The sequence below is a fragment of the Dendropsophus ebraccatus genome, chromosome 6, assembly GCF_027789765.1.
Source record: "Dendropsophus ebraccatus isolate aDenEbr1 chromosome 6, aDenEbr1.pat, whole genome shotgun sequence".
In the NCBI taxonomy this organism is placed as follows: domain Eukaryota; kingdom Metazoa; phylum Chordata; class Amphibia; order Anura; family Hylidae; genus Dendropsophus; species Dendropsophus ebraccatus.
In genome coordinates this window covers 44598659-44622116 of record NC_091459.1, presented here as the reverse complement: position 1 = coordinate 44622116, position 23458 = coordinate 44598659, and the positions used below count along the sequence as shown (strand labels likewise).

The 23458-nt window shown below is 37.1% G+C and overlaps 1 protein-coding gene across 1 annotated transcript in view; it reads right to left on the bottom strand.

The window, feature by feature from the left end:
- The window catches only part of LOC138795198 (titin homolog), a 207060-nt gene that overhangs the window by 67990 nt on the left and 115612 nt on the right, over nt 1–23458 (bottom strand). The window contains exons 32-43 of the mRNA XM_069974193.1: nt 20054–21376; nt 16017–16091; nt 13612–14610; nt 13442–13513; nt 8470–13332; nt 7536–7604; nt 7238–7321; nt 6714–6788; nt 4138–4212; nt 3989–4051; nt 2103–2147; nt 1237–1266 (exon numbers count right to left, since the gene is read on the bottom strand). Of these exons, the coding sequence (XP_069830294.1) occupies nt 1237–1266; nt 2103–2147; nt 3989–4051; nt 4138–4212; nt 6714–6788; nt 7238–7321; nt 7536–7604; nt 8470–13332; nt 13442–13513; nt 13612–14610; nt 16017–16091; nt 20054–21376 (7773 nt within the window). The remainder of the gene's footprint in view (nt 1–1236; nt 1267–2102; nt 2148–3988; nt 4052–4137; nt 4213–6713; nt 6789–7237; nt 7322–7535; nt 7605–8469; nt 13333–13441; nt 13514–13611; nt 14611–16016; nt 16092–20053; nt 21377–23458) is intronic.

The window sequence follows — 23458 nt, the reverse complement described above, 5'->3', positions numbered from 1 at the left end:
CACTCCTGCCTATCTGAACACACTGATGTGCTGCTAGCCGGTTAAATAGCTGTATATATGGGTGATCTATCTCTGCTATCTATAATTTTAGCCCTAACAAGGGCTTTTGGGGCTCTCTCCTGCCTAAAATCACCTAACACCTTACTGTCCCTGCTATACACTGTCTCCCTGTCTGAATAAATCTGAATACGAAAACTACTATTCGTGTACTTTGAAGGTCACATGGTTTAGCCAGCCAATGAATGTAGATGCTTTTTTTCACTTCCTGTGTGCTCCTAGTGCCTGTCCCCCCCCCCCCTGCATAGTTATTGATTTAAAAAAGCACCAGGGAAGGTGGAAGGGGAATTTTTACAGCATTTTTGGTCAAATACTCGATCGAAAACTAATATATTAAATAGTGTACTGTTTGATCGAATACCTACTCGATTAAGCAGTACTCGCTCATCTCTAATATCCACACATCCACATAAGTTTATTTACAGCTCATTAGTAGAATGTATACTCTTTACATCTGCTTGCTGCTTAAAGACCACCTTATTAAAGTGGGTCCCTAACCTACATGGTGTAGTGCTGTAAGGGCACCCCTGTTGCCACAACACTAGTGTCCATAGAAGGCAAGAAAAGTGACACAGTAGTCCAAGGAAGTAGAAGTAGAAGTCCAAGGAAGCGACACAGTAGTCCCACAACCCACTGCTACTGGAATCATGCCCCCTGCTTCTGGGCCTATACACTCCACAGACACAGCACCACATCAATGACTATGATCTCCACATAGAATCACACCTTTAAAGGAATGTATATGCTTTTCTATATGAAAATGTGAATGCCAGTTCAGTGATTCGTGTAAAATTTACAACAGATAGAAAATAGGCCAGCTGAAAAAAAATGAATGCTTTTAGTAACTGCCGTCTTTACAAACAGTACTTGTTCTTTTGACTAAATCTATAATTTTAGTTCATTAATACATCTATTGTAAGTTCCTTCACAGGCAGGCCATGTATGATTTTACTTGCCCTGGTTATTAATCAGAAATATCATTGGTATAGCATAGGAGGTACAGTATATCTACCCTTACAATAACTTCCAGCATCAAGAAATGCCCTTATCGCACTTGTATATAAGCTGAATTTTTTTTTCATTGCCATAATGTCAGATTTGTAATAAGATACATATAGGTTTTTAAAGAAAACCTGTACTAAGCCTGTAATATACCAGAAATCATAATTTAAGAGTTACCTTTCTTTATTTCTGCAGGTACTTGTTGCACTGTTGTAAAGAAATAAAAAATGGATTAAAGTTACCTGCTTTTAAATAGCAAAACACAAGTAATGATCTAGACTTTCCTTTTTTTTCTTTTTTAAAATGATATCCGTCATTTAGAGGTTCAAATGACGTCCGTCATTTCACTGTTTGGCCGCCCGTCAGTGCGATGATGGTACATTATTCTAGTTTAGGTGGACTAATTGCCCTATGTGTGTGTCTGATATGGACAGAGGTGGCAGCAGAGAGCACTGTGTCAGACTGGAAAGAATACTCCGCTTCCTGCAGGACATACATCAGCTAATTAGTACTGGAAGCCTGGAGATTTTTAAGTAGAACTAAATTACAAATCTATATAAATTTCTGACAGCTTTTGATTAGAAAAAAAAAAAAATACTGGACTACACATCCAAGTACCCATCATAAAACACTCCAAAATGATATGTGTCAACATAGCATGAAATGGAAGGCCAACAAAGAACATTTTTCACCCATCCACAGGATAGGTAATGTGTACATGTGTAATCGCTGGGTGTCCCATCATGTGTACATTACTTTACTAAGTACTGGAGACATTTGCTCTTGGTTCCTATGAAACAATTTAGAAGAAAATTCCCCAGGAAAGGCTAAAAGGAAAAACTTCCCAGAAGATAGGTTTAGAAAACTTTTCATTGTTCCCGGTGTTTACTTTTTTTTTCTTTTTTCTTTTGGGGGGGGGGGGGGGGGGGGGGTAAAAACCATGAAAGATAAATGAAGGCTTATCCTGGATAAAGTCAATGTTATACTCTCTCTGGGTTCTACATTTTAAATCATTATTCCCAGGGTATCATCAGGCATGTTACCTTTTTTTGCCACTGCTGGCTCTTTAAATTCTTTTTCTGGTGTCTCTGTGGGGGGGGGGGGGAAATTAAATGTTATATACTTTCATCTATTTTTTTATTAATATATTTATTTAAAAAATAATCTTTTAATCTGGGGGTGGGGAGAGGGGGTATGTACATTTTCCCATGCCTCACTCTCTCCTCCCTCCATTTGGTGAGTATGAGTGGGGAGGATGTTCATTTAAGGGCACGGAGGAATTATGCAGTTAGTTTGGTGGCTTTATCATCCTGTAAAAAAAATGCTATATAGTATATGCCTCCAATCGCATAAACAGACTGAACTGTGCTTGCTGACACTTGTGGAGTGGGTGGTATACCCTTTCTGGAAATAGCGTTAGAGAGGCTCATTGGCAGGGCGGCTGTTGAATGCGGCTACACAGTCTTCAGGCAAGTTGGTGAAAACCATTGTATTAAGGGAAGAAGGGAGGATTTAGGAAATATATAAGTAAAATTGTATAAAAACTTTTATATTTAATATATAAATTTTATATATAAATATGTTATTATATTATACATATAATTTATTTATTTGTTTCTTCTCTTTGTTTTCCTTCTATCTCTTCCTTTGGCTCTCTTAAATCCCCCTGACATTTTAGTGTAAAGTGACCCTGATATACCTTTCTGGCATCTCTGGAGGAAAAAAAAATCTACTGTATATTACAGTTGCCAAAAAACATTTTCTAATGGGCGTCCTTTACAGCAATTCCTTTTTTTCTGGGTCTTACCAGGGATGTGTAATTTCAGAATTTTTAACGACCATATTTTGGCACAAATTGTTGTACACAAAAAATTTTCCCTAAACTGGGAAAAGTTTAAATTCTCCCTATTGCAGTGGAAATGATGAAGCTTGTTTACTTTTGTTCTATCATTTAACCATTTCAGGACCGGTTAAGATAGTGCCTTGAGGACCAGAGACCATTTTTAAAATCTGACCAGTCTCACTTTATGTGGTTATACATAAGTAATATTATAACTTATCCTAGTAATTCTGAGACTGTTTTCTCGTGACATATTGTACTTTAAGTTAGTGGTAAAATGTGGCCGATATCGGTACAATTTCAGTTTGAAAAATGCCCACATTTCATGAAAAAAATTACAAAATTTGGGATTTTCAGTTTTTTTTTTCTGCTGTCACCGTGCGGGTTTAGTTATGTGATAATGTAATTGCAAGTGTCATTACGCATTCTGTAATACTGAATATGTGTCCTCTTTTTTTTTTTTTTTTTACATTTATTATTGCATTGGTATGGGGATTTTATTTTTTGTGTACTTTATATATTTATTTATTTGTGTGTGTGTTTTATTTACTGTTTTACTTTATTTTTCTGTCCTACCATGGGGACATTACTATTGAATTGCCTGATTACAGGCACATTACATTGCAATGCAGATCTGCATTGCATTGTAATGTGCCTGTAAAACAGGCACAGCTGCACAGGCTCAGCCTTAGGCTGGGCCTGCTCAGCCACTGTAGTTATGACACAGGAGGCTTCAGGTAATCCTCCTGGTGCCACAGAAACCTTGGGGGCTGTGTGATCGCTTCTGCACAGCCCCGATGGAAATAGAGTGAAGATTCTCACTGTATTCCACACTGTAGTGTTACCTGCCGCGATCTGCACTTGTCACGGCAGATGCGGCGAGTGCCCGTCTATAGCTGACAGCCGATACCCGCCGTGGGATGGCATGGGTGCAACTCTTGCGCCCGTATCATCCCAGGACATAACTATACGTCATTGAGCGGGAACGCACCACAAAAAGCACGTACAGTTACGTCCTTGGTCCTAAAGGGGTTAATATAGACTAAATGCAAAAATTTCTAGATTATGCGATAAAGTGTAATTTGTTACCTTTTTTGGGTTCTTCGTGTTTTTCCTTTGGTTGTTTGGGTTCTCCCATTTCTAAAATAATCTCTACAAAAAAAATATATAAATAGAAAAAACTTGTACATTGCTATAAACATGTAAGGCTAAAGGAAAATGTACTGTAATTATAGTACCTTTCTTGAGGTCTGCCAGCTTCTCGTGTTTTTTCTTGGTTTCTGTTGTATCATTGTGTTTCTTTACTGGAGTCACTGCAAAGGTAATGCATTTAAATCTATAGTGGGTAATGGTTAACTGAGCTATAACAACTATGTAGAACTAAGGTTATGTTCACACAACGTCAAAAAAATAGAAAATGTGTCTGCTTTTTCTATTTAAAAAGACGTCTGTTATTGCCGAGATTTAACTGACTGCAATGCAATGCATTGAAGTCAATGGAATGACGGACGTCAAATGCACACAGTGTATGAAATGACAGACGTTATCTGCATCTGTGCGGACCCCAAAATAATGATCATGTCAATTATTTTCGGATATCTATTGCAGAGGACGTTATTTTTTAGTTGTTCACACAGTTTTTCTTTTTTCACCATCCTTTCTCCATTTTAACTATCAAATTCAGTAGCCTAAAGATGATAAAAAAGATGGTTTTAACCATATAATAACCATAACAATTTAACCAAATAATAGGTAAAATATAACAGCAAACCTTTGTAGTAACTATTTTTAAAATTTTATTTTTTCATCTAGTTGAGTGTAAATGGACCAGTTGATACATGTGTGATCATCTGTGAAAGACTAACCCTCAAAATAAGAGGTAAGCATATGTATATATATATATATATATATATATATATATATATATATATATATATAATGATTCTATATAATTTATTCACTTTCTATAACAAACATTTGACTTCTGTTACCCACCTAGTGTAAATACTTATGTATGACCATTTTAAATAACTAAATGGACAGTACCATCTAAAATGTGTTGGTCTGCATGTTGTGTGTCAGATGAACATCCATTCAGTTACAAACCATGTTATATCTCGTCTGTTTGGTGACTAGAGAGGAGCAAACCTTGAGCATGCTCGGGTTTGCCTGAACCCAAATGCTTGGCATTACTAGTGGCTGAAGATGTTGGATGCAGCACTAGGGAGTCCTGGAAAATATGAATTCAGTCTATGGTCTATGGCTGTATCCATGCTTTCCAGGCAGCCTTAGGGCTTCATCCAACTTCTTCAGCCACTGTTAATCAAACACAGAGCGTTCAGGTTTAGACGGACCCAAGCATGCTTGAGTTTTGCTCATCTCTAACTGTTATGCTAAACTTGACGGGTAGAAGGCTCATTACTATCATGCTAAACTTGAGGGGCAGAAGGCTTATTATGAAGCCCTGCCTAAGCACCAAAGTGCAAAGTGACCTGTAATCAAATGCAAAGCATTTAGGTCTGGATGTCTCTAGGTTCACTCTAGCTTCCGAGGTTCACTCATCTTTAATGGTCACCTTTAGTTTTAGCTTGTTCTTCATTTATTTATTTTGTTCGTAATGCTTCACCCTTTAGAGCTTTGTTGCAGCTTGACTATTAATAAGTAATCTGTATCATAGATATTTTGACACTCTTAGGTGATTATAAATCGATTTTTTTTCTAAAGTGACTCTTTACCCACAATCTGCTCCCCCCTGCCCCAAAAACCACTTGTACCGTCAGATATCTGCTTTTAATCCAAGATCTGTCCTGGGGTCCGTTCGGCAGGTGATGCAGTTATTGTCCTAAAAACAACTTTAAAATTTTCAACCTTGTGTAAAATTGGCGTGGCCTAGAGTACCCATGTCCAAGAATTGACTCATCATTAGGATCAGGCAGGATTTTTCCTATTTATCACCTGTCTGAACACTGCACAGGTGCCTTAAAGATCCAACACACGTGCAGTGTTCACACAGGTGATAAATAGGAGAAATTGTTCTAGGGGCATTCCTAATCTTGAAGAGGGCAGGAAGGAGGGATGGAAAGGCGTCACAATCCTAGGGCATGGGTACTCTAGGCAATGCAAATTTGGCACAAGGCTGCAAGTTTAAAATTTGTTTTTTTAGAACAAAAACTGCATGACCTGTCGAACGGACCCCAGGACAGATCTCGGATTAAAAGCAGATATCTAAACGTATGAGTGGTTTGGAGGGTCAGATAGTCGGTACAGAGTTGCTTTTATATATGGTACACATTGGTACACATTGGTTCATTGTTAGGCTATGTTCACACAACGTTTTGTTCAGGGTTCACCGTTTAAAATTACGTCCGTTATTTTGAGTCTAAAATACCGGTCGTTTTTCGAAGCCTGGCATCCCCTTAGGGCAATGACGGGTGTTTGCACATTATTTTAGTTTGGGGTTACTAATACACTAATACAACTAATACAACTAATACAAAACGTCCGCTATTTGCAAAAATCGTCCGAAAATAATGTTCATGCATTGTGTGCATAGGACGTCCGTCTTCCCATTGACTTCAATGCAATTGCATTGAAGTCAGTTAAATTGCTGTAAAAACGGACGTTTTTTTAAATAGTGAAATCAGACATTTTTGACATTGTGTGAACATAGCCTTATATTGCTAAATCTTCATGTCATCACTCTTTGCAAGTTCTGAAGTGTTTTTCTTCTCAGGTCTTTTGCTTCTCCTTTATTTTTTGTATACAGTGGATCTTCCTAAACTGTGCCCATGATTAATAATAAACGATACATTACCTTTCTTGTGTTCTTCTGGTGCTGCCTGTATCTTCTTGGGTTCTGTTGGCTCTTCGGGTTTTTTCACAGGCTTCTCTGTAAAGATTACAGTGGAAAAAAATATATATTAGTGACGATAGATTAACTTTCCTTTACCAACAATTTCAATCATGAAATGGGTATGTTCACACACTGTACTTAACAAAAAAAAAAAAAGAACGGCTGCTGTTAAATGAAAAAAGTGCCCGTTATTTTCAGCCTGGGCTGAATTGACATGTCAAAAAATAAAGCCCACTGTGCATGAACAGTGGACGTTATTAACTGTCCATGCACATACGGACTGCCGTATGTGCAGCTAAAAGGCTGCACATTTGATTTATACCTGTTTAAAAGTTTTAAATTAAAACCTATCTGTGTCTTCTTTCTGCTCATCTCACAAGTGGATAGTATCACCGACTGTAGGTGGGGCTCAACTATGGTGAAGCACTGCCTAGGTGACACTATCCACCGCACAGAATACCTCCAATCAGTATCTGATAAGTTACCTTTCTTGGGTTCTTCTAACTTTTCCACCTTTTCTTCCTTTCTCTTTGGTTCAATTGTTTCTTCGTGTTTTTTCAAATGCATTTCTGAAAATAGCAACAACAAAAGCATGAAATAATAAATAGTTCCAGATAATGCAGATAATAAAATTAGTTCTCATATACCGTAGGCTGTAATGGCTATTTGTCCTTTTTAGTAGAGTATCTAATAGGGAAATGGACTAAAACCAGATAATATTTTACACTAGGGCCTGGTTATTTGCTGTATACTAACAGTTCCAGATTATACAGGCTAAGTTACCTTTCCCAGGTTCTGTTGGCTGCTCAGGCTTGTCCTCTTTAGTTGCTTCATGTTTTTCTAAAGGACTTGCTGCAAAATGTACAGTATATTACTAAGTCATAGCACGCCTTAATGATGATAATTATGATAGTTTGAAGAGGTATATTCAAAAAGTGAATTAGAACTAAGGTCCCTGTTACATGGCCCAATATAAGGAGCAAGGGAGTGCCGACCTGTCAGGTTATTGCTCACTTGCTCCTCGTTCCTTGTTGGAGAGGTGCGGGAGAACAAGGTCACTAATGTAGGTAGCAAGGCAAGGGGAAGAGAGAAGCCTGGAGACTTCTTCCTCTTTTACTAGGTGAAAATCTGAAGAGTGTAGAGCAAATGTTTGAGTGTATGGGATCAATACTACTCGGGGACTGGGAGATAATTTCATGATGAGTGTTTTCAATGCGTTGATATGGGTGGCTAGGTATTCAGCACAGAAGTCAGTGATAGGTCCCTGTATCTTAGGCCTAAGGGGGGAAGTTACACTGTTCTAAACTTCTTTAAAGGTAAGGCCACATGTAAGCAAATGTAAAAAAAAATCCACATGCTGTTGGAAAATGTATGAAATCCATGCAGAACTTACAATGCGGATTTCCAATCAACAGCATGTCAATATTGCTGACAGAAATGCTGTGCTGCTATTGCAGATATTTTACATTGACTTCAATGAAGAATACAAAATGAATGGACAGGTGTTAGGGATCTTGCTGTTAATTCAGCTCTATGGCTGCCTGGAAAACAAGGATACAGCCTTTGGCCTATGGCTGTATCCATGTTTTTTTTATAACTCTCTAAAGGTTCACCCAACTTCTTCCGCCACCGGTTATTAAATTTTGCACACATATGTTTGGACAAACCCAAGCATGGTCAAGGTTTGTTTATTTCTACAGATCATATAACATCTTACCGTGCTCCAGTTCAGTGGGTAATTCATGTTTTGTCTTCAGTTCCTTCTTCTCTTCAGGCGTTTTCTTGGGTTGTATTATTTCTTTAGGTTTAGATTCTATTGGCTTAGGCTCATCATGTGGTTTCATGGGTTTAACTAGCTCTGTATGTGTCTTTGTAAGTTTTATCAGCTCCTCATGTTTCTTCTTTGGTTCTATTGGCTCTGCATACTTTTTCTTGGATTCTGCTGGCTCTTCATGTTTTTTCTTCTTTTCTGTTGGCTCTGCATGTGTTTTGTTCAATTCTTTTGGTTGTTCATGCTTTTGTTTGGGTTCAGATGGCTTTTCATGTGCCTTTTTAGGTGTTGCTGGCTCATCTTGTTCTTTCTTGGTTTCTGTTGGCTCTTCATGTTTTTGCTTGGATTCTTTTGGCTCGCCATGTCCTGGTTTAGACTTTGCTGGCTTATCGTCTTTTTTATTGGTTTCTTTTGGCTCTTCGTGTTTTGGTTTGGGTTCTTTTGGCTCTTTGTGCTCCATTTTAGATTTTGCTGGCTCATCATGTTTTTGCTTAAGTTCTATTGGCTCTTCGTGTTCCTTTTTAGGTTTTGCTGGCTCATCATGTTTTTTCTTGGTTTCTATTGGCTCTTCATGTCTTTGCTTGGATTCTTTTGGCTTGTCATGTCCTGTTTTAGATTGTGCTGGCTCATCGTGTTTTTTCTTTGTTTCTGTTGGCCCTTCATGTTTTTGCTTGGGTTCTTTTGGCTCTTCATGCTCCTTTTTAATTTCTGTTGGCTCTTCTTGTTTTGATTTGGGTTCTTTTGGCTCTTCATGTTCCTTTTTAGATTTTGCTGGCTCATCACCTTTTTTCTTGGTTTCTATTGGCTCTTCTAGTTTTGGTTTGGGTTCTTTTGGTTCTTCATGTTCCTTTTTAGGTTTTGCTGGCTCATCATGTTTTTTCTTGGTTTCTATTGGCTCTTCATGTCTTTGCTTGGATTCTTTTGGCTTGTCATGTCCTGTTTTAGATTGTGCTGGCTCATCGTGTTTTTTCTTTGTTTCTGTTGGCCCTTCATGTTTTTGCTTGGGTTCTTTTGGCTCTTCATGCTCCTTTTTAATTTCTGTTGGCTCTTCTTGTTTTGATTTGGGTTCTTTTGGCTCTTCATGTTCCTTTTTAGATTTTGCTGGCTCATCACCTTTTTTCTTGGTTTCTATTGGCTCTTCTAGTTTTGGTTTGGGTTCTTTTGGTTCTTCATGTTCCTTTTTAGATTTTGCTGGCTCAACATCTTTTTTCTTGGTTTCTATTGGCTCTTCTTGTTTTGGTTTGGGTTCTTTTGGCTCTTCATGTTTCTTTTTAGATTTTGCTGACTCATCATCTTTTTTCTTGGTTTCTATTGTCTCTTTTTGTTTTGATTTGGGTTCTTTTGGCTCTTCATGTTCCTTTTTAGATTTTGCTTGCTCATCATCTTTTTTCTTGGTTTCTATTGGCTCTTCTAGTTTTGGTTTGGGTTCTTTTGGCTCTTCATGTTCCTTTTTAGATTTTGCTGGCTCATCATCTTTTTTCCTGGTTTCTATTGGCTCTTCTTGTTTTGGTTTGGGTTCTTTTGGCTCTTCATGTTCCTTTTTAGATTTTGCTGGCTCATCATCTTTTTTCTTGGTTTCTATTGGCTCTTTTTGTTTTGATTTGGGTTCTTTTGGCTCTTCATGTTCCTTTTTAGATTTTGCTGGCTCATCATCTTTTTTCTTGGTTTCTATTGGCTCTTCTAGTTTTGGTTTGGGTTCTTTTGGCTCTTCATGTTCCTTTTTAGATTTTGCTGGCTCATCATCTTTTTTCTTTGTTTCTATTGGCTCTTCTTGTTTTGGTTTGGGTTCTTTTGGCTCTTCATGTTCCTTTTTAGATTTTGCTTGCTCATCATCTTTTTTCTTGGTTTCTATTGGCTCTTCTAGTTTTGGTTTGGGTTCTTTTGCCTCTTTATGTTCCTTTTTAGATTTTGCTGGCTCATCATCCTTTTTCTTGGTTTCTATTGGCTCTTCTTGTTTTGGTTTGGGTTCTTTTGGCTCTTCATGTTCCTTTTTAGATTTTGCTGGCTCATCATCTTTTTTCTTGGTTTCTATTGGCTCTTCTAGTTTTGGTTTGGGTTCTTTTGGCTCTTCATGTTCCTTTTTAGATTTTGCTGGCTCATCATCCTTTTTCTTGGTTTCTATTGGCTCTTCTTGTTTTGGTTTGGGTTCTTTTGGCTCTTCATGTTCCTTTTTAGATTTTGCTGGCTCATCATCTTTTTTCTTGGTTTCTATTGGCTCTTCTTGTTTTGGTTTGGGTTCTTTTGGCTCTTCATGTTCCTTTTTAGATTTTGCTGGCTCATCATATTTTTGCTTGAGTTTTATTGGCTCTTCATGTTCCTTTTTAGGTTTTGCTGGCCCATCATGTTTTTTCTTGGTTTCTATTGGCTCTTCATGTTTTTGCTTGGGTTCTTTTGGCTCGTCATGTCCTGTTTTAAATTTTGCTGGCTCATCATGTTTTTTCTTGGTTTCTATTGGCTCTTCGTGTATTTGCTGGGGTTCTTTTGGCTCCTCATGTCCTATTTTAGATTTTGCTGGCTCATCGTGTTTTTTCTTGGTTTCTGTTGGCCCTTCAAGTTTTTGCTTGGATTCTTTTGGCTCTTCATGTTCCTTTTTTGGTTTTGCTGGTTCATCGTGTTCTTTTTTTGTTTCTATTGGCTCTTTGTGTTTTTGCTTGGTTTCTATTGGCTCTTCATGCTCCTTTTTATTTTTTGTTGGCTCATCATGTTTTTTCTTGGTTTCTTTTGGCTTTGCATGAGTTTTCTTAAAATCTTTTACCTCTTTATGTTTTGGCTTGGGTTCTTTTGGCTCTTCATGTTCCTTTTCGGGTTTTGCTGGCTCATCATGTTTTTCCTTGGTTTCTGTTGGCTCTTCATGTTTTTGCTTGGGTTCTTTTGCCTCTTTATATTTTTCCTTGGGTTCTTTTGTCTCGTGTTTTTCCTTCTGTTGTTTTGTCTCGTCATGTTTTTTCTTTGTATCTTTGAGCTCTTGATGTGTTTTCTTGTGTTCTTTTGGCTCTTCATGTTTTTCCTTGGGTTCTATTGGCTCTTTATGTTCCAGTTTACGTTTTGCTAGCTGATCATGTTCCTTTTTAGATTCAGCTGCTTCTTGTTTTTTCTTGGTTTCTGTTGGCTTGTCATGTGTTTTCTCGTGTTCTTTTGGCTTATCGTGTTTTTGTTTGGAATCTTCTAATTTCTCATGTTTTTTCTCAGGTTGTTTTGGTTTTTCATGTTTTTTCTTAGTTTCTGTTGGCTCTTCATGTTTTTTCTTGGGTTCAATTGGGTCTTCATACTCTTTTTCAGGTTCTACTGGCTCATCATGTTTTTTTGTTTCGGATGTCATTGCATGTGTTCTCTTGAATTCTTCTGGCTCTACATGTTTTTGTTTGAATTCTATTGGCTCTTCATGCTTTTGCTTGGGTTCTATTGGCTCTCCATGTTCTTTTTTAGGTTGTATGGGCTCATTGTGCTTTTTCTTGGCTTCTGTTGGCCTTTCATATGTTTCTTTGGGTTCTTTTGGCTTTTCATGTTTTTGCTTGAGTTCTTTTGCCTCTTGTATTTCCTTATGTTGTTTTGGCTCCTCGTGTTTTTTCTTGGGTTCTACTAGTTCGATATGTTTTTCCTTAGGTTCTATTGGCTCTTCATGTTTTTTCTTGGGATCTATTGGTTCTTCAGATTTCTCTTTAAATTCTACTGGTTTGTCATGTTCCTTTTTAGGTTCTGCTGGCTCATCATGTTTCTTCATTTTTATTGGCTCTGCATGTGTTCTGTTGAATTCTTTTGTCTCTTCATGTTTTTGCTTGGGTTCTGTTGGCTGTTTATGACTTTTTATAGGTTCCTTTGGTTTTTCATGTTTCTCCTTGGGTTCTATTGGCTTTACAGGTTTGTTTTTAGATTCTGCTGGCTCTTCCAGTTTCTTCTTAGTTTCTATTGGCTCTGCATGTGTTTTCTTGAATATTTTTGCCTCCTCATGTTTTTGCTTGGGTTCCATTAGCACTTGATGTTCCTCTTTAGGTTCTGTTTGCTCATCATGTTTTTTCTTTGTCTCTGTATGCTCTTGATGTGTTTTCTTAGGTTGTGATGGTGCTTCATCTTTTTTCTTGGTTTCTGTTGGCTTGTCATGTTTTTGCTTGGGTTCTATTGTCTCTTCCCATTCCTTTTTAGATTCTGCTGGCTCATCATGTTTCTTCTTTGTTTCTATTGTTTTGGCATGTGTTGTCTTGATTTCTTTTGTCTCTACATGTTTTTGTTTGGGTTCTATTGACTCGTCATATTTCCTCACAGGTTCTGTTGGCTTATGTTTTTTCTTTGTCTCTGTTGGCTCTTTATGTTTTTGCTTGGGTTCTGTTGTCTCTTCATGTTTTTTCTCAAATAGTTTTGGCTCTTCATGTTTTTTCTTGGTTTCTGTTGGCTCTTCATCACTTTTTTGGGGTTCTATTTGCTCGTCATGCTTTTGCTTAGGTTCTTTTGCCCCCTCACTTTTTTTCTTAGGTTGTTTTTCTTGGATTGAATCTTGTTTCTTTTTAGATTCTACTGGCTTGTCATGTTTCTTCTTATGCTCTGGTGGCTTGTCATGTTTCTTCTTGGGTTCTATTGGCTTTTCATGTTCCTTCTTAGATTCTGCTGATTCATCATGTTTTTCCTTGGTTTCTGTTGGCTCTTCATGTTTTTTCTTGGGATGTACTTGCTCTTCATGTTTCTTTTTAAGATCTACTGGCTCTTTATGTTTTTTCTTGGGCTGTACTGGCTCTTCATGTTCCGTTTTAGATTTTGTTGGCTCCACTTCTTTTTTCTTGGGTTCTGTTGTCTCTTCATGTTTTTGTATTGGAGTGTCTGCAGAGTGATTTTGCATTATTTGCATGCTTTGGCATATAAGCTTTCATAATAATGCTATTTAAGAAAAACATATTGTGTCAAGTCACATAAAGTTAACAGGGTTTACCTTTCTTGGCTTCTGTTTGCTCTTCATGTTTTTTCTTGACTTCAGTTGGCTCATATTTTTCTCCTGGGATGTCTAAAATGATAGTTTGAATTACAATTGTGCTTACACAGTAATGTAGTTTAAGTAATAATAAATGTTATGGCAACTCAGATAATATTTTTGTACTTTACCTTTCTTAGGTTCTTCTGGCTTATCATGCTTTTTCTTGTGTTCTGTTGGCTCTTCATGTTTTTTCTTAGTTACTGTTGGCATGTCAAGTTTTTGCTTGGGTTTGGCTAGTTCATCATGCTTCTTCTTAGGTTTTGATGTTGCTTCAACTGTTCTCTTGATTTCTTTTGACTCTTCATGTTTCACTTTGGGGTTTTTTTCCACTTCATGTTTATTTATACGTTCTGTTGGTGCTTCCTGTTTTGTCTGGGTTTCTGTTAGCTCATCATGTGTTTTCTTGGCTTTTTTTGGCTCCTCATGTTTTTGTTTTGGTTCTGTTGGCACCTCATGTTTTTTCTTTGCTTCTGTTGGCTCCTCATGTTCCTTCTTGGGTTCTATCGGTTCTTTGTGTTTCTTTTTAGGTTCTCTTGGCCCTTCATGTTTTTTCTGGGGTTCTGTTGGGTCCTCATGTTTCTTCTTGGGTTCTGTTGGTTCTTCATGTTTCTTTTTGGGTTCTGTTGGTTCTTTGTGTTTCTTTTCGGGTTCTGATGGCTGTTCATGTTTCTTCATGGATTCTCTTGGCTCTCTATGTTTTTTCTTTGGTTCTGTTGGCATGTCGTGCTTTTTCTTTGTTTCTGTTGTCTCTTCATATTTCTTGGATGCTGTTGGCTCTACAAGTTTCTTTTTAGATTCTGCTGGCTTGTCATGCTTTTTCTTGGGTTCTATTGGCTCTCCATGTGTTATATTGGCTTCTTTTGACTGCTCAACCCTTTTCTTGGTATCTATTGACTCTTCAAGTTTCTTCTGGAGCTTTGTTGTCTCTTTGTGTTTCTTTTTGGGTATTTCCGACTCTTCATGTTTTTTCTTAAGTTCTGCTGTCTCTTCATGTTGCTTCTTGGGTTCTTTTGGTGTTTCAAGTTTTTTCTTAAGTTCTGTTGGCTTGTCATGCATTTTCTTGGTTTCTGTTGACTCCTCAATTTTTTTCTTGGGTTCTGTTGGCTCATGTTTTTTTATTGGGGTTCCTGCAAAGTTATTTTTCATAAGTGTTGTATTTTGATATTTGAACTCATAGGCTATGTTCACACAACTTCAAAAATGGAGAAAAAACATCCGATTTCGCTATTTAAAAACATCCGTTTTTGCAGCAATTTAACTGACTTCAATGCAATTGCATTGAAGTCAATGGAAAGACGGACGTCCTATGCACACGATGCATTGAAAACGTTTTTGCCGCGGACGTCAAAATAATGAACATGAACATTATTTTCGGACGTCTTTTCCAAACAGCGGACATTTTTTATTAGTTGTTCACACATAGTCCTTCTTTTGTAACCGTTCTTTCTCCAGTTTTACTATTAAATTAAATGGACTTTTAAATTAAGACCCACCCAAAGGGCAATTAGTAACTCCAAACTAAAATATTGTGCAAACATCAGTCATTGCACTAAGGGGAGGCAGGCTGCTAAAAAAAGTCCATTATTTTAGCCTCAAAATAATGGACGTAGTTTTAAACGGAGCTGAAAAAAACGTTGTGTGAACATAGCCATAAGGTAAAATAGGTAAAATATTTATCAAGAACAAGGCTAATTTGTTACCCTTTGTCATATCAGATAGTTGCATTGATGTGTACCTTTTTTAGATTCTACTCGCTTTTCTAGTGTCTTCTTAGGTTCTGCTGATTCATCATGTTTTTTAATTTGAATGCCTGTGAAATGCATTTGCATCATTTTTTAGATATTTGTATTTGAGATTAAATTGCAAAATAAGTAAATTATTATTTAAGAACAAATATTCTGTTAAATGGGTACTCCCGAGGGGGGAAAAAATGTTTAAAAAATTAGCTGGCTATAGCTGTCTAGAAAAATTTAAAATTTGTGAATTACTTCTATTTAAAAATCCTTTAGTCTTCAGTATTTATCAGCTGCTGTATGCCCTGCAGGAAGTGGTGTTTTCTTTCCAGACTGACACAGTGCTCTCTGCTGCCACCTCTGTTCCTAACAGGAACTGTCCCATGCTGAGGAGGTTTTATACAGGGGTTTAGTACCGCTCTGGCCTTACATGGACAGAGGTGGCAGCAGAGCACTTTGTCAGACCAGAAATAATACACCACTTCCTGCAGGACATACAGCATCTAATATATACTGGAAATAATTTATTAATTAGACACCTGTTGATTTGATAACTTATTTTTTGTTTTGTAATAACAATATTACATTTTGGCATATGTGCTTAAGGAATGTTGGCTAATTCTACTTATGCTATTAGTTTTTACCTTTCTTAACTTTTGCATACAATTCATGTTGTTTGTTTTGGTCTGTTGGCTGTTAATATTATATTTTGGTATATGCATTTAGGAAAAAATTTTAGGTTGTTATATTGTACTTCATAATCATATGTCATATTAGATAAAGTTGTTGTTTATGTTTACCTTTTTTATGATCTGCCGGCAGTTTCTGTCTTTTTTGGGGTTCTGTTGGTTCTTCGGGTTTTTTTGCTGAAGTCTCTGCAAAGCAATTGTGAGTGAAATTCAATTTACAATTCAAATTAAATTTTTTATGTTAAAAATTGCACAGTATCTTTTAGGCCATGTTTACATGAGGTTTTTCCTTTTTTTAAAAAAGAAACATTTGCGTAATTTTTAGTTCAAAATTACATACCTCATTTTAAATGCCCAACATTACAATGATGGCTGTTCAAGTAGACTGATTGCACTTTCGATGTGTCTTTAATTGAATATTCCATTTAATTTAAGGCCATGCTCACACAATGTATTAAATTAATTAACAACGGTCATTCTTTTCAGTGAAAGGCTCGCAAGTCAATTTCAGTGCCCGCAAGTCAATTGTAAAAGAAAGAACTTTCCTGCTGGCGATACAGAGGTATCGGCTGCAGGAACATGGTGAATGCAGCTTGACGGCCGGCGGATTAACATGTTAATCGTAGTGTGAACATAGCCTAAAGAATATCCGTTGTTCATGAGATCAATACGTTTGCATTGATTTCAATGCAATGGCCGCAGTGTATACGCACAGTATACAGTACACTACAGCCATTGTTGAACTGTGGCTGCAGAAAATAATGAGCATGCCTATATTCTATGGCTGTGGTATTTTATGCTTAGATGAATCAGCCGCGTGGTGCTGTCATTACAGCGCAGCGCATACTTGTACAGTTCCCCCACTCCCAGCATCTAATTACAGATGCTGCCCGGGCAGGGGAGAGTCCGTTACAGGCATTCCACGTCTGTATTCTGTGCAGAACACGGAATGTGTGAATGCAGCCTTAGCTTGCGCTTTTTAAAGTAGTTTGCAGTGGTTAAAGTGGTTTTATCAGATGTATGGCACATATAGAGAAAAGTAAGATAGCCTTTTAATTAGGGTTCCTGTCACCAGGTTTTGTTGACCTCATTCCCCAGAGAAGGCAGCATAAATATGGTGACAAATTAAAGGAAAGAGTAGGATAGGCACCCTTATAATTATGAGTAAATATAAAGTAAATGCTGGCATATTATTGAATAATAAAGTCAAAGCATGTAAGATTATTTGGGTTGCTTTAAGCATTTCACAACCGGACCTATTTTTTTTTCTTTTTTAATTGTCATGTGTAATATGCTTTCTAATAGCCTTAACATTTATAAAATAACATAACATTACAGGCATTGACATATGCTTGTAATAACTTTCAAAATCGAAAACAACAGTAGCTGTGAAATAAAGCAAGGTGGCAATATACATTTTTTTTAATTTGTTTTGTTTTTGTTATCATGGAAAATATGCACTGTGTTCTGACAGGTTTTTTTTCCCCATAGAGTCCAAAAACAGTAAGGCTGGGTTCACACTGCGTTTTTGCAATCAGTTTTTTTCACCCGTTTTTTTGCAAAAAAAAAGGATGAAAAACGGATTGCAAAAAGCGGATGCATTTGTGTGCATCCGTTTTTCCATTGACTTCCATTATAAAAAAAAAATGGATCATAAGTTGCTGACACTATTTTTTTGTCCGTTAAAAAAATCGGATCCGTTAAAAGTATGCTGAAAACGCAGTGTGAATCCAGCCTAAGTCCACTGTTTCCCAGGTCATCTGAGTACTCACAGACAAGGCAATCATGTGACTGATGAACGCATTGAGCCGTGAGACTCTGCACAAGCCAGAATTCCTGTGTTTGGTCTTATTTTTCAACCAGAAGATTTTCTAAAAATCTGCCTTCAGGAGACTGGACCTGGATTTCTGGTAAGTTCAGCTTTGTTTTACAGCATGATTACAACAAAATAATTAATGAATGTATATTGCAAACTTGATTTATTTCACATGTACTGTGGATTTAGATTTTGAAAGTTATAACGACAGTCACACTTGAATCTATTTTAATTGAAATAATTTGAAAAATATGCAAATATGCAAAGCAAGCAGGAAGCAGGAACAGACAATGGTACAATATATAGAAACAAGTACAGATTAGCGAAGCAGCCAGAAATTAGTTTCACAAGCTTCGTGAATTTCGGGACAAATACGTTAATTCTTAATTGAATCTTAACGAATTTTATTAAAACAGCCAAAACTATAGTAGCTACAATACTGGGACTATTACAGAAGGGAAAATTTGTTAAATCAAGATGTTGTAAAAGTGTCAAAAATTGGAAAATCACTAATTAAAAAAAAAGTTAATCTGCCAATCATCCAATTTCTGCCATTCCTCTCCTCTCTGTCCCTTTATCTTTATGTTAGTCTCTTCCTGCTCTGCTCTAACTGCCTGCTGCCATCCTGCTCTCTCCTCGACACACAGCCGATTGGCCACCTCCATTAGCAAACCGCCTTATATAGAGGGTGAGGGGGAGGTGCTGACATCACAGAAGGGCCTGCAGCTGATTGGACGGGTGCAAGGGATTATGGTTGATCCCTTTCTCCCACCAAGTGATGCTCCAGAAAGCATGTGTGGCCACCATTTTGTTTTTTGCAAATTTCCTTAACAAATTGTCGGGAATTTGCTTAGCAGCACAAAGAGAATTGACACTGTGATTCCCAGCAGATCTTGATTTGCCAGATTTGCTTTGCTCATCTCTAGAAACAAGTATACAATGGCAAAATCATAATAAAAACAAAGAAATAAAGGGGTCTAGGCCCCTAATGTGGTGGGATGTTACAATGAAGTATTACATATTAGGCTATAAGGTCAAGCTGGGAAAAAAGAAAGGTAAGGTAGTCATCCATCATAGGCCTTCAGATGGGTGGGAAGGAGGAGAAAAAGAGGAAGAAGTCATAAAGGGGATGAAGGGATGTACTGTACGTGTGTGTGTGTGTGTGTGTGTGTGTGTGTGTAAAGACTAATATAACGTATACATATTTGGTATTGTAATGTACATAATGACCCAAACTGTAAAACTATACCATTATCTATCCCATATACTGTGAAAAAAAATAAGAGAATGACGTTGTTTTGGTAACTCAAATAAATTAAAAAAAAATATTAAACATAATTTTTTAACTTATAGTACTGCTTTAATCATAGTGACCCAGATAATAAAAGTATGATGTTATTTGGTTATGTCAATAAAAAAATTAAGTTATCGTTCTTAAAATGCTACTTTTTAATAATAATAATAATAATAATAATACTGATGATGATAATATTAATAATAATAATAATTATTATTATTATTAGTATTATTATTATTATTATTATTATTATTTTTATTAAACTGAGAGGATTATTTGGCAATAAAACCCATATTGGCTTGATTACCAAGGGGTTAAGAATGTATTCGGAGATGCTGCTTAAAAAAGTAGAAAGGTGCCGATCATGACATCAACTTCAGAACATATCAGACAAAATCAGAGACTGGACAAACCTCTACATCCAGCAACTCCGGCAAATGATGTCTGGACTGGAATCACTTTCCCTAATAATATTTGCCACTGTCTAGCCCCAATGAACTTTGCCATTGTCCTATTATTGAACTTTGCCATTGTCTATCCCCTAATGGACTGTGCCACTGACCCTTAATAAACACTAAACCCTGAATGTTGCCACTGTCCACCTGATAAACTTTAACTCTTTGTCCCCTAATGAATTGTGCCATTGTGCCCTAATTAACTGTGTCACTGTGCCTTCAATGAACTGGGCACTTCCTCAAAATGCTCTACTGTCCTGGGTCCCGCACTGCTTTGTTGCTCTGGCCTGGTCAGAGCACATAAGTGCAAGAACTAATCACAGTGTCTACATTGTAAGGAAAACACCAAGCAGCAGGACAAGGAGTGTTTGTTTGCACCAGCCAGCAGTTGTATTTGTGTCTAAGTATGGATTCCTTTTCTTGCTGGTTTCCCAAACCATCTGGAGGTGATAGAAACTCCAGGTGCCCTTTCTATGATCTTGACCTGGTCTGAACAATTACGTAGACCAGCCAGTTAGGGACCCTTGTTAATAATAGTTGCATAATAATTAATATATTATGTTTTATCAAATAACTTTACCTTTCTTGGGCTCCACTGTTTCTTTATGTTTTATTTTTGATTCTTCTGGCTCCTTTTGCTGTTTCTTGAGGTCTGTTGACTCTTCATGTTTCATTTTGGGTTCTTCTGGTTCTTTATGTTTTTCCTTTGTTTCTACAGACTCTAAACACATTTTGTTGGGTCCTTCAGGCTCTATTTGCTTTTGCTTCAGTTTTGAAGGCTCTTTCTGCTTTTTCTTGCTTTCGGATGACTCTATAGTCTTTTTCTTTGGTTCTTCTAGGTCTTTGTGTATTTTCTTTTGATCCTCTAGTTTCTGTGTTTTCTTGGGTTCCACTAGCTCTACATGCTTTTTCTTGGGCTCTACTAGCTCTTCATGTTTTTTCTTGGGTTCTGCTGGCTCCACATGCTGTTTCTTGGGCTCTACTAACTCTTCATGTTTTTTCTTGGGTTCTGCTGGCTCCACATGCTGTTTCTTGGGCTCGATTAGCTCCTTATGTTTTTTCTTGGGTTCTGCTGGCTCCACATGCTGTTTCTTGGGCTCGATTAGCTCCTTATGTTTTTTCTTGGGTTCTGCTGGCTCCACATGCTGTTTCTTGGGCTCGACTAGCTCCTTATGTTTTTTCTTGGGTTCTGCTGGCTCCACATGCTCTTTCTTGGGCTCTACTAACTCTTCAAGTTTATTCTTGGGTTCTGCTGGCTCCACATGCTGTTTCTTGGGTTTGGCTGGCTCTACAGGTTTTTTCTTGGGTTCTGCTGGCTCCACATGCTGTTTCTTAGGCTCTACTAGCTCTTCATGTTTTTTCTTGGGTTCTGCTGGCTCCACATGCTGTTTCTTGGGTTTGATTAGCTCCTTATGTTTTTTCTTGGGTTCTGCTGGCTTCACATGCTGTTTCTTGGGCTCGACTAGCTCCTTATGTTTTTTCTTGGGTTCTGCTGGCTCAACATGCTCTTTCTTGGGCTCTACTAACTCTTCATTTTTTTTCTTGGGTTCTGCTGGCTCCACATGCTGTTTCTTGGGTTTGGCTGGCTCTACGTGTTTTTTCTTGGGTTCTGCTGGCTCCACATGCTGTTTCTTAGGCTCTACTAGCTCTTCATGTTTTTTCTTGGGTTCTGCTGGCTCCACATGCTGTTTCTTGGTTTTAGCTGGCTCTACAAGTTTTTTCTTGGTTTCTGTTGGCGTGTCCTGCTTTTTCTTAAGTTCATATGGCTTTTCATGCTTTTTCTGGGCTTCTGCTACCTCTTTATGCTTTGTTATGGGTTCTAGTGACTGTTTATCTTTTCTTTTGGTTTCTGTTGATTTTTCATGTGTTTTCTTCAAATCTGCTGTATCCTCATGTCTTTTCACTGGGGTATGCATAAAGTAATTAAAAGTTTTTTTCAACTTACCTTAGTACATTATTATAATGATTATTTTTTGCCAATGCTGTAGCACCTTTTTGTACTCTAGAATAAAAGAGATTTTCTACATTCTGGAAGCACAACTGAAATATGAGATATGAAATAGGTACCGTGTGTCTCCTTGACCTAATAGCTATCAGCAGTTTTCTTGCTTTTTTTTTTGTTGCAGATATTACATTTTAATCCATTTTTATAGTTTTATATTTTTAATATTTATTTCAGTATTCCTAAAGTATTCAAACAGATATCAAGCAGGGACTTCCTTATAAAGTGAAAGTGCAACCAGCCAAAAATATAAAATAAAAACGCATTTATGCCGCTAAATGGGAATAGGTCATAAACATGCATAGAATAAAAATGTATTTAATGAAAAACAATGCGTTTCGGCTCAGTCATCTCAGGTTACCTGATGGAGGCTTTATGAGCTAACACTGAGCCGAAATGCTATTTTTTTTTTAAATACATTTTTAAGCTACGCATGTTTATGTCCTGTTTACATTTAGCGCCATACATGCGTTTTTATTTTATATTTTTACATGCGCTTTTATTTTATATTTTTTTCTGGTTGCGCTTTCACTTTATAAGGAAGTCCTCTTTTATATGTCTGGTCCAGGTCAATGTTCCTGTTTGACTTGCGCACACTCTGGTGTGCAATGGATAGTAAGTAAGAGCTACTAAGTAAGTTTTTTCACTGACAAAAGTGTGTTAGGGCTTGGATTTTTTGTGGGATGAGTTGACTTTTATTGTACTATATATGGGTACATGTGACATTTTGATCCCTTTTTTTGTTATTACGAAGGCAGTCAATTTGGTGATTTTTTTTATTTTTTACTTTTTTTAAAGCTGTTAACCATGCAAGTTAAATTATGCAATCATTTTATAGCCCGGGCCATTTTGGGTATTTTTTCTAACATACATTATTTATAATGGGGGAAAGATAAGATAAGATAATCCTTTAATAGTCCCACCATGGGGAAATTCAGTGTGTTACAGCAGCATAGATATTACACATACAAAAAGCTAAAAAGGTAAAGTAAAGGCATTACGATTAAAGTAGACAAAGAGAAGAAAAGGTAAAAAAGATACAATAAAAACATTAGACTATTTAAGTTATTTTCATGGACTGATCTCTGCGTAGGTCGGTGTTGGTTGTACAGTCTAACCGCTGCAGTAATGGGGTATGTATATATATATATATATTTATTTACTTTAGGGGCGAGAGAGTCAGGGGACTGAAAAATACAGTTGCTGCTTAGGTGCAGTTATGTACTTCTACACCTCCCTGACAGCCATTAATCACATGGGGAATTGCTAGTTGCACAGTAGGGAGAAAGGCAGGTTGGAGGGAGAAGGACGGAGGAGTTACCTGTACGGGGAGGGTGGGAGATCAGGAAAGTACAGCTGCTACATCAGTGTATTCAGCTCTTTACTGCTAACTCCTGACCATCAAAACAGGTGATTGCTGGCCTGACAGTGTATAGAAGCTGGGTCAAGGGAAAGAGAGGGAGGTGGTACACCAACACAGGAGAGAAAACATTGCTAGTAGGGAGTGGGAGAGGTGCCTGCAGTTGGGGAGAGAATCGGCAGATAGACACTGCCATTGTATATATACAAATTATAGGGTTATTAACAATGGCCAGGAGCATGGTCAGGTGGCCAGGAGCAACCGTGATAGAGTTTATTGGGATTCCACCAGTGCTACCCCCATAAATCAGTAAGAGATGGCATATCCTTGGGATAATTGATTTTCTTTTCTTAAAAAAGCCCCTTTAAATATGTAAAAATAAAAGCATTAAAACAAAATTTTCAAAGCGATGTCCAGGGCAAAATATATTTTTAGTTTTATTTTTACATAACAGTAACAGGATATAGTACATGACCATATGTATTTACAAGGTACAGTATTCTGTCAAGTTATGTTAGGCAATAACATTTTACTTTTCTTAGTTTGGCTAAAAACTTTTTTTTTTAAATTCCTTCAGTTTTTTTTTTTTCATATTCTATGTAAACCAATTGTGAGTGAACTTC